Here is a 15,971-nt window from a genome sequence, read left to right as displayed (position 1 = left end):
CTTGCAACAATAGTTGTGGTTACACGAGATGCATCCATAGTCAACCCCATATTAAATAACATTGTCATAGTTGGTAATGTTAACAAAAAAGGGGTACTTTGTTGAATTTCTTCCAAAGAAGGTATGTTAGACATTCCTATTGTATAAGTATCCTTAGGTATCTCTTGTTGATGAATCATTTGATTAAGGTCAATCTTTAATGTTCTTCTAGGATACTTTTGTGGGACTTTTTTGAGATTATTTTCTTCTTGAAGTGTGGGAGGTGCATCTGGGGATTGTTATTGATTTGTCCAAAGGTAGTTTGGGATGGAACCTCAATAGTTAATTCTTCTTGAGGTCTTTTAGATGTTACCTTTGTAGTTGATGGGTCCAAAAGTTGTTTCCCTTTGTCTAAGTCTAAGTTGATCATAGGTGGAAGTTCTTGAGATTAGATTGTCTTGATTATTAGATTTATGTTCCTCCAATGTAGGATTAAATTTTAATACTTCTTGAGCCACAATGTTTTTGATGTTCTTTCAAAAAGATTTGTGTTGAAATTCTTTGTCTACTTGTTCAATAAGGATTCCAAACTCATCATCAGAAGAGTCATCATATGTGTTTGTTGTAGTTTGTAAAATGTTTGAAGGTTCTATTTGAAGGTTTGAAGAATGAAAGGTACTTGTGTTAGGTGTGTCATACTCAAAGGAACCACTTTGTTCATCTTGGGGTGTTGCGGATACACTTCCAAATCCTAGTTACATAGGTAAAAATATAGGTTCAAAGTTGGGTGAAGGATCACATTGGGCTAGTCCATATGAAAGTTAAGTGTTAGGTGGAAAACCCAAGTTACACGTGTAATTTGCAAAGGATGAAGTGTCTATTGAATTTCTCTCAAAGTTAGGCTATTGAAATTCTTGGGTGTTATCCATTGGAGGATACATGCTTATATGATCAACTTGTTGAGGTTGTTGTATTTTCAATCATCTTGTCTTAGGAGGTTGTTGTATTTATGCTTGAGATGTGGACATATAAGTTGATATTAACTTTGTGGTTCTTTGGATAATTGAGCCCTTGTGAAAACTGGCATGATATCCTAGTTTGCACCTAAGTGAGGAATGTATGTGAACTAAGGTATGCAAAGTTCTTTGACTTTTCTTTTTGATATAAGGTATGAAAATGGAACTAAGGTATGATTATGCAAATGTTGTTTGAGTTTTGACTAAGGGATGCAAATTCAAAATAAGACATGGTAAGGTCTAAATGCATGAAAATGTTTCAACTTGGACTAAGGTATTAAATAAATTTTTAATTTTAATTTTTTGATTTTTGGAGTTTTGGAATTTTGATATGCAAACTAAGGATATGTATGCAAAATGTTTGGATTTGGACTTGGATATATGAAAAATGCAACTAAGGGATTATGAAAAATGTCTTCTTTTTTGATTTCTGATTTTTGGAAAATGAAACTTAGGTTTAAGTATGCAAAGGGTTGATGTTATTGGGATATGAAGAGTAGTGCAAGGGTTATCCTATGCAAAGTGATTTGGTTTTTGAAAGGATTGGACTTGACAAAGTTTGATATTTGAAAATATGGTTGGTTATGGAAAATGCACTTTTGTTTTTTGGATTTTAAAGGATAACTAAAATGATATGAAAACTAAGAGAGTGTGGACAAATGTTTATGCAACTAAGGATTAAGATGATTATGGAGTTTGTATGCAAACTAAAATGAGGGATCAAAATGAGGTTTATGCAACCATGGTTATGAAAAATGAGGATGAGGAAGCTAAGGATATGCAAACTAAAGTTTGGTAAAATGAGGTTTATGCAAAGTGCAAACTAAGGTTATGAAAAATACAACTAAGGATATGAAAAGGTTCAAACTAAGGTTATGCAAAGGTTTTGAATTTTGAAGATTTATTTGGAAAATATTAATCAAAGAGTGTAACCTTGTAAGGATGAGCAACGAATCTTGACCAAGAAAGAAAGATCAAAAGGAAAAAATGACAAAAAGGACCAAGTCAAATTCATCAAGACATAGATAAAAATTTACTCAAAAGAAGAATGATAAAAGATAGATGACAAAGACCAAGGTCAAGATCCTTTACTCATTCATACAAGGAAATTCTCTAAGACCCATATTTTGTTCTGATTTTTCTACCAAATTCAAAGGTTTTAGGTTCAAAATGAGGACTAAAATGAAGATTATGAGAGTTATGCAAGGACCTAGGTGCAAAAAAAATGGAGGATATGCTATGGCCAAAATGATGGCTAAGGAATGCAAGAGAAAATGCAAAGTCTGAATAGAAAATTCAAGGAGCCTAAGTGCTAAATGCAAGGTATGAGAGGATCAAAATGATGACTAAGGACAAAGGGACACAAAATGAAAGTGAAGGATAAGCCATGCAAGATATCCTAAGTGCAATAGAATGATTAACTTAGATTAATTTTAGCTTTTTATTATTATTTGTATAAAAGGTTTTATTTGTTGTTAGAAACTAATTTTTAACTTTTAGAGACTAATGTTTGTGTTTTTTATATAGGAAGAAGGAGATGTCCATTTTTATTAATGAAGACAAATGCTAAAAAATACTAATGAATTTGATGCAGGATGCATGACGAAGACCTTCTATGTTTGTCATACGTCTATGTGTGGTTTTTAGTAGATTAGAAATGCTTGGTTTTGGTGCAAAAAAACTTGTAATCTTCTCATTCTCCACCCATGTTTACATGTAATCTCATCCTTCATTCCCACTTACATACACTTCCATCCTCCAAACCTAATTGCATGTTCACTTTAAGACAACTATTACATGTAAATCACTTTATATGTAATTACATCTAGAGAACCGACTTTGGTAGAAGGTTACTCTTTAAACACCAAAGTTGCCATTTGCACACATCCATATGCATCCCAACTTGCATTCTTGGCCATACCCACAAAAGCCCATCTTTTTCTACATGCAATCCACGCTTGAGAGTTCAATTTTGGCCCTTTTTTCCCAAATACATATGCTTTCTAGTTCATTTCCAGCCATCATATGTGTTTCATAAGTATATCATTCATACTTCAAACACTCATCCCTCATAGATTCATCACTATAACTCAAACCCCAAAATTTTAATGGATCTAATCTCATTGGAAGATGTTATCATCTTCATGTTGTGGCATACTCTTCAAGATATGTTAGAGCTTCTTCAAAGAACAGAGACATCTCATCAACAAGATATACTTTGATCCTTAGGAAGCAATAATTCATTTGGTCTCCATTTTCCCAATGGTTGTTTGAGAACCTAAGTTCATGTAGGAATGCGCTAAACACTTTGCTTCAAAAGGGGGTAAAAAAGTTAAAGGTGCTAATAGAAAGTTATTTTGAGTTTACATCTAGACACCATCAAGAAGATTTTCAAAGTGTTAGAGATTCCAAAATGTGCCAATCTACAAATAAGAATTCATAACAATTCAAATGAGAAAAAAGCTTGATCGCATCAAGTTTTCAAATGACAATGAGAAATCCATCAAAGAGAGTCAAAGGCTATCAAAAGATGCAACACCATGATTAGCAAAGTGAATGCAATGACACAAAATACATATACTGTTGATCATGTGATCATTTGAGTTTGCATCATCTAGTACAAGGCCTTTGCCAACAATCTACATGATTGATTCATTTAGAATCAACAACCTCAACATTTTCTTCAAGTGTTTTTCATGTTTGTAGATTGGAGAGGATGTATTGCATGAAATTGTGTAATTACATGTAATTTGATTTACATGTCCTTATGACATACAATCCAATAATTTCTCTCACCTAGTTTGATCGGGTCAAAGTTGGTTGAGTTGCTCCTAATTTTTTCTCCCCTTTTTTCTCAACTCTTTTGCCTATATAAAGGAGTGCCCTCTCATTGTAAAAATCATCTTTTGTTTTATGCAAGAAAGCCCTACCAAACTTGTGCAAGAATAACTTTGATTGTGTAGTACCAATTTGGGAGAAAAGAGTAAAAAAAGCATTTGGATTTGAAGCTTTGGGTGGAAGTAATTGTGATAGACCAAATTAGAAGCTTTGACTGTAATTTGTGCCTATTATCTTTGATTCATGTTATTATTACGTGTTCAATAATAGAGCATAGTGAGTTAAGAGGCAATCAGAGTTGAAACTTTGTCTAAGAGCAATTATGGTGATACATAGACTAGAAGCTTTGACTGTAGCTTGTATTACCATCTCAAATTCACAAAAAAATATTAATAATCTCCCTACTTCTGGAAGTCTTTGTGCTCTAATGGTATAGGTTTTACTTAGAGAATAGAAATCATCTACTTCTGGTAGTCTTTGTGCCCCAATGGTAGTGATTTTTCTTATAAATTAGACAAACAAGACTTAGAGCTAAATCAATACACTTTCAATCAATGTTTGAGTTGGTGTTGGTTTATTGGTATCATTGTTTCCAACGATTAGATAGAAGTGTAGCTTAGAGATTTAATCTTGCCCATTACTCACTCTGCAAATAAGTGGATTATTTCTTGAAAGAAAAGAGGAAAGCATATTGGTAACACCCCTTACAAAATCTCTCAACTTCTTGATTATCTTGAGTTGATCCAAGGAATGGTTAGAAGCAGGAGCCTTCCTTTTAATGTAGGAGAGACTTGGTCTCATATGCTGTATGCTTTCAATCAACGTTTGAGTTGGTGTTGGTTTATCACTATCACCATTTCCAACGATTAAATATAAGTGTAGTTTAAATATTTAATCTTGCCCATTACTCATTCCACGGGTAGGTGGATTCTTTACTGAAAGAAAAGAGGAAAGAATATTGGTAACACCCCTTACAAAATCTCTCAACTTCTTGCTTACCTTGAGTTGATCCAAGGAATGGTGAGAAGTGAGAGCCTTCCTTTTAATGTAGGAGAGACTTGGTCTCATACACTGTGGCTAGTCTATCTATTTTGCCACTGAATTTTAAGAAAATTGTCGGTTGCAATATATCCACCCAACACATTTTATACTTTTGTTGAAGTGTTTTAGATCTATTTTGTATGCGATTTAGAAGAATATAACTTACCATATCCAATTGTATTGTACTTACCCTGGACTCTTCAATAAAAATATTATATGAATAAATATATCTAAATAATCTTATCTACTATATAATTTATTTAACTATACCTTATTATTGATATAATCATCGTACCTTCATTTGATACACATAATAGTTATTAAAAATAGATTGAATCATCATTTTGAACATTGTTTATCTTACAATTATTATCTCCAAGCCATAAAAACAAATTAATTTACAAATTTGTTAAATATTTTAAACTCAATATCTTTATTAATTATTATATTTATAAGTTTAAAAAAATAAATATGCTAATCAATTGATTTACTAAATGTAAGACTATATTTTATTTTCCTACGGTTATTTGTCACTCTTAAAAAATATCTTTATATTGATTGAAAATCCACACACGTCACATCGTCTTCTACGCGAAATCTAATCCCAGCCGCCCATTGCGAAATGAAATTCCCATCACCTATTCTTCGTACACCTCAGATGGTCCAAGTGTCGATTTAGATAAAATCACCCTCTATACAGAGCATAAACAATCATTAATTCTTTTACGAAATATGATCTCTATCCATCAACCCAAATGAAAAATTCTTTCATACATAGGACATATTATAGAGTTTGTGATAGATTTGTATAATTGAAAGTAGAATCCGGAGAAAATGGGGGAGCAGACAGCAGCACGTCTTCCTAGTTTTCTTACTTGCAGGACGTTTGGGGAATAGCAAATTTTACAACTCTTTACAGTGATATTAAGAAAGCACAAACCCAAGAAACTCTGACATGGAATTGCTAACCTCTGTTAGGCAGAAAACATCACTTATACCCAACTGTTGCAGGGCAAATAGCTGTATAGTTCAGAGCGGAAGAAGAATTGCGACTAGTTGCAAAGCCCGGGGCGATGTACAGGTCGCAAGAGTAGCAGCAAGACCCTTTCCGGTGGACCTATCAGCGTCTGACACGCCAGCAGAGGGAAGCATCAAATGGGGTCATACAAGGGTGCAAGGGCCAAGGTCAGAGATGGAAGATGATATAGTGTTGCGAGTGGAGGAAGAGGAGCTCAATGGTTTTAGTTATGCTGCTGTCTTTGATGGCCATGCTGGTTTCTCTTCGGTTAAATTCTTGAAGTAAGCTTTAATATCCCAACCTCTGTTTCTGTTATTTTAAAATCATTTATAGCATGTTTTCCTGTATTAAAAAAGGAAAAATAGTTTTGATAAATTAAATACCATGTTTTTCTGTCAAAAAAAGAGAAAAAATGATGAAAGTGTTTTTGGTTGATTACCTGCCATGCTTTTCCACATTGAAAAAAAAATAAAATTCTGATGAATAAATGTCATGATTTATTTTTCCACAAATACGTTTTGATAAATTAGATGCTATGATTTTTTATCAGACATTTTGCCCATCCTGATGATGTAAAATTTGCCACACACATTTCTCCAAAAAACTTTGGAAATCACAAAAGTTATTATATGCAATGCACTGAGAAATTTGGAACATTTTAAATATTGAAATGCAGGCTAGGACACAAGCCTAGGACCTTCTCATTACTATGCTCATCATATCACCCCGTTCGTGGTTCGCTCTATGGTTCATTTCTTCCAACATGATCAATTTCAACGTTTATTAATATAATTTTTTAAAACCACATCCATTCTCAAAGATTTTAAAGAATGTTACGTTTCTATTTTTTTTGAAGGTGTTTGAACCCCTTGTAGGTCTTGTTAAAGCTTTTGCACTCACTTCTCTACAAAGAGAAATCAAAAGAACTCTAATGCTTGAGCCATCTTTGCTCAAAGGAAAATTCTTATCCCAACCGAAGGCACCCACCCTTGTTCAACATAAAGGGGAATTTTAGAAAGGGGGACCATGTTCCTGACGGAGGAAGGTGATGCCTTATAACTTACAATGAAGGCGACATGTGACTGTATTAGCAGTGATCTCAGATGAAGGAAGTTATATTCTTCCTTTTGTCATGGAACTAGTCATAGATGCCTTCATAGTTGTAAATATTGTTATTGGCAACTTATCGCCAAGGGCCAAAATAAAAAATCCATAAAAATTGGAGGTTAATCGGCAACTTATTGACCAAAAAATTGGAAACTAAATTTTTTTCTTAAATTTAATTACAAATGCATTTTTTTTTTGGCAAAATTCAATGAGGAGATGCATCTAATGAGTTAGTAAATGAGTAAAGAAAATGTAAATAGGGTACCAAATGACATCCTCGAGTGGAATGCTGTTGGCTAGGAGTCATAACCTAAGAGTTTGAACTATGGAGCAAACTAAAAATAGCAAATTGTCTTTGTAAAACTACGAGTAAATACAAGTACAACATCAAAGTAGTCCACAACTACTTCTTCCCCTTCCTAGTCGCAGCTCTAGCAAATACTACATGAGAGGTAATGGATCTTGTCTTAGGAGCTCACTGTGGCTGCATCTCCTCCCTCTGCACAATTGGCTGTGACTCAACCTCCATCCTAGATGTGGATGGTGCTGGCACTGACAATGACTCATCATCAACTTCATCATCCTCCTGAATGTCATCCTGTCCCACAAGGAATCTACCCTCCTCCAGAGCATGCCTTTTCAAATTGTAGATCTCAGCCTTTGTAAACAATAAAGGCCACTCTTGTGATGTTTAATCACAGTAAGGATCTGTGTCATCCAAATCAAGTGGACTAGCTGGTGTTTTACCTACCTTTCTTGTGCGCAATCGAAGGTTGAATTGCACAAGGACAAGGTCATTGATACATTTCTGCGCTAACTTGTTCCTCTTCTTCCTATGGATGACCTCGAACAAGCTCCAATTGCACTCACAATTGGATGAACTACAAGGCTGACCCAAGGTTCGAAGGCAAAGTCTTTGCAGATTTGGGGTATTTCCACCTCAATTTTGCCACCAAGTATCAACAAAATAATATATTGAAGAGTAAGAAAGCAAGGTTAAAACATATTTTAGTGTTTATCTACTTATAATGCATGTGAAAGACTCCCAAAACCCAAATATTGTATGTGGGGTTTGAATTTTTCTTCCTCTCTTCACCATGTTTGAAGAGAATAGCTTGCCCCTTGTATTTTGTTGTCCTCTGGAACAAATGAGGCGTCTCTCCTCAACCTCAAGTATCATCCTCTTCATGCATTCAGTGAGGTCCTCGATAACATCTCCATTGGGATTCAAGCAAGATGAAGAGAAGTGAAAACAAGAGTTGAGGTAGTACTCCTCTGCATGAATGGGTAGATGGAGCTGATTATTCCACCTTCCATTAATAATTTTCCATATGGGGTCAAACTTGAGGCTGTCCCCCATGTAGTAATTTTTGGTAGTCTCTTTTGCTCTATCCATGGCCTCATAAACATATCCCATTAGGGTTTGATCCCTTACCAAGTGGAGAGCTCTAACTAAGGGCTTAGACACCAACAATTGAAAAGTAGAAAAATATTATCTTTAATCATTAGAGTTACAAATTAATAACGAAAGGTTTGAATACAAACAAAACAAGTATTCAACTTTTGAAGTTTCTAAAGTTACTTTCACGATTTTTCTAGCTCTTTGTGCAAATGTTTGCAAGACTTTCTCCATCAAGCTTCTTTGAATAACTTGAGTCTAGCCATACTTGATTCACAAACATTTGCTTCAAAGCTGTCAAAGAAGTAAGAATACTTTGGAACGTTAAAAACAATAATTGCAAACCTTGTGACTCCCTCTCTTACCAACTCCTTCCCTTAATGGTATTCACTCATCAAGGAAATAACCCAAGGATGATTGTAGATGTATTTTGTGATCTTTCTTGCATCCTTTACTACTAGTCTCACCCAATCTAGCTGTCATTGTCCTCTAAAAGAAGGTCAAGAACAGCTGTACAAGGAGTCCAAAAAAGTGTAGTATATTTTTCTTGGAAGATCTTACCTGATGCAGCATATGCAGCTGTATTGTCGGTTTTGATTTGCACCACATTATCTATTCTCACCTCCATTACCACTTGCTCTAACATTAGAGCCAAATATTTGTCAATTGTTACCTTGTTGGAGGCATCCACAGATTTCTAAAACACCATATCATCCTTGCAAGAAACTTAAAAATTAATGATGGTGTAGTTTTCGCCATCCGTCCATCAATTTGAAAGAATGGTGTAGCTACATTGTTACCATTCATCTCAAAAAATGGTGCACATTGTTTCCGTTTTTTGTGTATGCTTTTTACCACTTCTTTGGCCCTAGAAACTTCATTTGTGAGGAACATATGAGTACAAGTAAAATTAATGTTAAATATATAATTTTGGTTAAAATTTACTTACATTCAACAAAAATAAGTAATTAATATAATTTTGAAAAATAAATATAACTTTAGTCTAAACTCTAAAAATCAGAAGTCAACATAAGCTATACAGATTCCAAACTAAAAGTTAAACATTTAAAAGTTAAAACAAGTGAATTAACCTCCCACTCAGGTTTGCATGAGAAGGCGCCTTGTAGCCTAATCCGACTGTAATGGGCACCCCTGAATGTCCCAAAAACTAAACCAAATTGCTGAGAGGAATTATGTCAAACAGTTTGCATTCAACCTCTTATTTTTCCGTTTAATGTTTTAAACCCCTTATAACTCCAAAAATCAAACATTTATTTGTTTGTTGTGTTTGTGCATGGAATTGGTATCATACAACATAAACAAGAAAGAAACTACAATAATATGCAAAAGTGGAAATGAACTACAGCCAAATAAATGTTATTTTCAGAATTCATAAAACCAAATACATGGCAGATTTATCAACTCACTAATTACTTCAGCATTATTGACATAATACTCCAGCACATGCTTTCGAACTTGCTGCTACAGTACTTTGTCCTTCAATCAGTCCACTACCTTCGTAATATCATTCTCTCAAAGCGGCATAAGCGTCGGACAAGTAGTGAAGAAGATATGAGCAAAATACCAAATCCGCTTGTAGCCGGAAATGCAACTAAACTGCCTGATAATGAAGCCGATAACAAAGAATTCCAAAGGCCAAACCCCAAGGGAATGACGTCTAGAATGTTACAAGAGAGGATAAACGTCCTCAAATGCCAAGAACAGAGCTGCAACTCACACACCAATTTCTTCTCATATTCAACCTTGTCTAATGAAGCCACAAATGCTTCCTTTTATTCTATTCCCACGGGTCCGCTCAACTCATATGGACAATGTGGGATAAAAGATGTGTAATATAAAACATATATTAAAATACCCCTTATGTCTCCCTTGGGTACACATCACCATAAAATAAATATTAAAGTAACACTTTAATATTTTACAATTAAATTAGACGTTACTTTAATAAAACTTCAGGCATTAAAATGTATTAGCAATCGGACTTCGAATAATGCGAGTGATAGCTCATCGGAAAGCTCTCACCGAGGAGTATCGAATCCAATCACCAAAATTGACCTGCACTGTGTCCTACCGACTTACTAAAGATAGTAAGTATGCCTGAAACTGACTAAATCAACTTCGTTTTGGCCCAAACTGGAAATGACTAGGCCAAAACACTCCAAGATCCCATTAAACCCTTCATTAGCCCTCGGGACCATGTAGAACAAGGCTAACGCACACACACTTGGTCAACTGCTAAAAGATGGGATCATTACAAATCCGCCCTCCTTGAAATTGCTTGTCCTCAAGCAATTAAGTAACATAATGAACTCCAACCTCCACCTGGATCCCAATTGAAGTAATGTGTGATATCCATATAGACATTAAACAAACTGCAAATGAACATCATTAGGACCAACCACATGTCCTGCAAGTTAGCTCCCAAAACTTGTGCTGATGAAGTAGAAGTCTGGATGTCACCAGAAGGCAGCTCCATAGAAGATCTATGCAACCTCTTCCTCCCAACTGCTGCAACACAAAATTGAATATTTGTAGATGGTGAAAACTGAGCCCAACTCCACTCAGGTGAATGATCAACATCAGCCTCCAACATCAGATTGTCATAAGACGATGTTGCATCCATGTTGAACATAGTACTATCCCAAGAGTGAACATTAACACTTTGTTGATCGATAGTATAATATGACTCTGTCACTATATTGCTCACCTCATTAGCAATAACAAGTGTATTATCATCAGAGCACACATCTACAACCGCATGCTTACCAAACTCCTCATTGGATGGTTCAACTGACATAGAAGTGGTTGTTGATATGACAGTTCCCTTGCATTCTTCTAATTCCACTATTGCTACATCATCATCCCCTGACAAGGCTTCATATGTGGTCTCCTGACTTTGCACGCATGTGTCTACAGACTCTGTCGAAATGCCCACATCACCAACATCATAACTAGCTGGCTCTATACGTGTCTCGATCCCACCTGAGGAATCAACTACCTTCTGCTCTGGAGCAGCATACAAATCATCAATGTTGATGCCCATCTGTCTAGCCATAAGCTGCAACATCATATCCATTTGCCTATTCTGCTCCTGTTGCATACGTTGCCCCTTCTCTAATGTACCCAATAACTGTCTGAATAGTACCTCCCCCTGATCTGGACCAGCATTCCCGCCTCCGCCTAATCTTGTATTCCTGTCATCTCGATCACCCATATTGTTGTCCTGATCAAAGAATATCTCCTCCGTGTCTGTATGGTTGGATTCAATGTCCACCTGCATGGATGTACTAGACCGTTTGCTTTGCAAGTCTGAAATCCTATTTTGTCTTGCTCTGGTATCACGGAATTTATAAGACCCTTGTCGCATGCTCAAACATAAATGCTTAGCCTGTGCGTTTTACTTATTTCTGATTTTAGTGTTTTGACATTTTGTCAAACACTTTTTCCCTCTATCCGACTGTTTCAAATTCCCTATAAGACCTCCACAGGATGGCAGGACTTATAGCTCTGATACCACTGTAATGGGCACCCCTGAATGTCCCAAAAACTAAACCAAATTGCTGAGAGGAATTATGTCAAACAGTTTGCATTCAACCTCTTATTTTTCCGTTTAATGTTTTAAACCCCTTATAACTCCAGAAATCAAACATTTATTTGTTTGTTGTGTTTGTGCATGGAATTGGTATCATACAACATAAACAAGAAAGAAACTACAATAATATGCAAAAGTGGAAATGAACTACAGCCAAATAAATGTTATTTTCAGAATTCATAAAACCAAATACATGGCAGATTTATCAACTCACTAATTACTTCAGCATTATTGACATAATACTCCAGCACATGCTTTCGAACTTGCTGCTACAGTACTTTCTCCTTCAATCAGTCCACTACCTTCGTAATATCATTCTCTCAAAGCGGCATAAGCGTCGGCAAGTAGTGAAGAAGATATGAGCAAAATACCAAATCCGCTTGTAGCCGGAAATGCAACTAAACTGCCTGATAATGAAGCCGATAACAAAGAATTCCAAAGGCCAAACCCCAAGGGAATGACGTCTAGAATGTTACAAGAGAGGATAAACGTCCTCAAATGCCAAGAACAGAGCTGCAACTCACACACCAATTTCTTCTCATATTCAACCTTGTCTAATGAAGCCACAAATGCTTCCTTTTATTCTATTCCCACGGGTCCGCTCAACTCATATGGACAATGTGGGATAAAAGATGTGTAATATAAAACATATATTAAAATACCCCTTATGTCTCCCTTGGGTACACATCACCATAAAATAAATATTAAAGTAACACTTTAATATTTTACAATTAAATTAGACGTTACTTTAATAAAACTTCAGGCATTAAAATGTATTAGCAATCGGACTTCGAATAATGCGAGTGATAGCTCATCGGAAAGCTCTCACCGAGGAGTATCGAATCCAATCACCAAAATTGACCTGCACTGTGTCCTACCGACTTACTAAAGATAGTAAGTATGCCTGAAACTGACTAAATCAACTTCGTTTTGGCCCAAACTGGAAATGACTAGGCCAAAACACTCCAAGATCCCATTAAACCCTTCGTTAGCCCTCGGGACCATGTAGAACAAGGCTAACGCACACACACTTGGTCAACTGCTAAAAGATGGGATCATTACACCGACCATGGTAATTCTGGTAACAAAATTTAGGCAATATGGATTTTCTGCAAGATTAAAAGGGATGTGGTTGAAGTACTGGAAATCAACACAAGCAATGTCTACTTGTCAATGCACATCTCTATTCCACTCAGTGCCCTGCAATGATGGCTGTGCTCTAAGTGTGTTTCTGTGCACAAAAAATCTATCTATAGAAGACGACTGTGGCACTAATTGTGGTGCTCTATTAGAAGAAGCAAAAGTGGTGACCGAGGGGATACTGAATTTGCAGATACGTGGGCCATAGAGAGAGCCCACTATGCCCTCAAGTTCCACGTCTTATTTTTCTTCAAGGTTGACTATAATACCTTGAGATTAAGAAATGGCTGTCCTCATGGCTAGTTTTTCCATTTCCCTTTGCAATTTTTTCTCTTTTTAGGCAGTGAGCAAGACATTTGTTTCTCATTTTGTTTCTTCTCTGGTTGTCTCACAAACCCTCGGTCATGCTTTGTGATGCTTGCAAGGTGGTATTCAAAGCGGTATGTGCCTCCACTAATTACTTTTTCATGCTTTTTGCAAATTATGCTATTAATTTCAGGTCTTTTAAAGGCATACTTCCAAGCCTTATCTAGCCCCTTTAGGATGTGTGCCTATATATCCGGATTAACATGCATCTATTGAGGCACTGACAAATCTTGCATGACCCAGTTGTGGATAAATCTCTGATCTCTACTACAAACTAATGTTTTTATTTTCTTAAAATGTTTGGCAAACAAACTAAAGTAGTTTAAATAATTTTGAATATAGTTGAAACTTGGAAAAAACATTTGTTAGGGGTTCAAATTTTTGAGGAAACATGAGATTCTTGAGAAAACTATGAAAGCTACTAGAAAAATTGTTAAAAATAGTGTTAAATCTTGTTCATTATGCTCTAAATTTTTTAGAGTATGTAGAAAATGTTGTTATAGAGTTTCTATAAATCTAGATGCAACAAAGAGAAGATAAAATGATTTAACAAAAAAATTAAAAATAAAAATCTTATGTGTGAATCTGATTTTGCTTATAAACAAGGTTGCATGGGTACTCGTACCAACACCCCTAGTACTCGTACCCACATACCCAAGTATCAGGTACAAGTATCCCAAGTACTAGTTACTTGGTGGAGAGCATCATAGCTAAGGATGTTGATTAGGATTTCTGAATTTTTTTTTCTTTTTGTTTGTTTGTGTATCAGCTTGTTGTTTATCAAGCTTAATTCAATACCTAATCAGTTTGAAACTTTGATACAAATAGAGCAACAATAAACTTTATCACTATTCATGTCAAAAGTTTATCATTTGCAATATGTCATTGTCATATGATTTATGATCTTCTTGTTCATGTTTAAAACCTGCCTTCTCTGTTATGCATCTAAACATTTATCATATATTATTATTAGAAACTTACAGTAAATCTGAAACTGAAAACAATACATTACATTTGCAAACTTTATTAGTGTTCTTGTTTTGAAAAACCTTTGTCGTGACTCATAATTTCAGATTTTCTATAAATATAAAAGTATAATAAAAAATAAAGTTCGACATACCCTAGTACCCCCCTCCCCTATTATGAAAAATACACGTATCCGTACTGGTACCGGTACCCTAAGCACCCCAAGTACCCTTTTCCCTGTGCAAATCTCTTCAAATCTGCTTCATATTCACTGAAAATAGCTCTTGATTCCTACAAATCACCTTTCTAAACCTTGGAAGCCCCAGATTCGTGGATCCGAGTCCAGATTTGTGAACCGGTTCATGGCATATTCACGTAGGGTCTAAATTTGATCCTGTAGATTTGTTTGAATTTGTAGACTACAATCTGGATGAATCCACAAGGTGAAATATGGAACCTGCACAAATCCTACATGAATCCGTCATGAATCTACGCAGATCCTCATGAATTTAACACTAATCCTTGACAAATCCACATAAATCCACACGAATCCATCATGAATCCCCCAGCACCCATAGGCCAAACTTGGAATAAAAATATATAATGCATATATATATGCACTCACGAATCCTCACAAATCATAATGAGAAAAATAAAAATTCACTTATCTACAAATCAAATTCTTGAACTCAAATCCTATTACGATAATAGATAGTTTTTATTGTAATCTGTTGTAAATATTAGAATCTTATTAATATTTATTTATTCATTTGTATTTATTGATCTCTTGATCGCTATTAATATTAGGCAAGTATTTTACCAATTACTTCTCATAATATGGTATCAGAGCAAGGTTAAATTATTCTTCGAAAAAAAATTAGAATTTCTTTTTTGAAATTATTGTCTTTCATTTTTTTCAAAATTAAGTTTTTAGGATACCTTGTGGGAAGGAAAACTCGACTATCACAGAACTCGAATAGGGTTTCGCAGTGTCATTTTTTTCTGCAAATCCCAACCATTCCTGGTTATTTTTGGTCTGCAACTTGTACTTGGTTGCTAGGTATGTTGGTTCTGCAACTCACACTTGGAAATTGCATTGGAAAAATGGGGGTCATTTTCAGAGTTTTTAAAGTCTTCTATACATTCTTTGGCCTGGAATCTGGTTGGCTAGGGCTTCTCTTGCCTTTCCAATCTCTTTTGGGATTTTTTGAGCTCTGTTTCAACTGGTTTTTTGCAAAATCTGCCATTTTTTTGAAGCTTGCTTGGAGCTGTCTACATTTTTTTGAAACCCTAAATTTCCATACCAGATCCAATTTTTTTAATGGATTCTTGGTGGATTAATTCAAGAGCTGAACTAGTTTGTCGTCCATTTTTTTGGGTGCCTCAATTTTTGTGCCTTGGTTTTTGAGACAACTTAATCCTTCTAGGTTTTTTGAGCTCTCTTGGGTACCTCTTCATTTTATTTGGGTCTTCTTACATTTTACCTTG

The 15,971-nt window shown here is 35.3% G+C and overlaps 1 protein-coding gene across 2 annotated transcripts in view; it reads left to right on the top strand.

Moving 5' to 3' along the window:
• Positions 1 to 5,583: 5,583 nt before the first annotated feature.
• TAP38 (thylakoid-associated phosphatase 38) overlaps positions 5,584 to 15,971 on the top strand; it is a 128,050-nt gene continuing 117,662 nt past the window's right edge. For both annotated transcript variants that reach the window (XM_089791768.1, XM_089791767.1), the window contains exon 1: positions 5,584 to 6,173. In XM_089791768.1, the coding sequence (XP_089647894.1) occupies positions 5,830 to 6,173 (344 nt within the window). In that variant the 5' untranslated portion in view covers positions 5,584 to 5,829. The remainder of the gene's footprint in view (positions 6,174 to 15,971) is intronic.

Source organism: Cupressus sempervirens, chromosome 7 (assembly GCF_028749045.1).
Source record: "Cupressus sempervirens isolate cs-2001-9-10 chromosome 7, ASM2874904v1, whole genome shotgun sequence".
NCBI classification, from domain to species: Eukaryota; Viridiplantae; Streptophyta; class Pinopsida; order Cupressales; family Cupressaceae; genus Cupressus; species Cupressus sempervirens.
The sequence above is the reverse complement of the archived record's forward strand: the minus strand, read 5'-3'. Positions and strand labels throughout refer to the sequence as shown.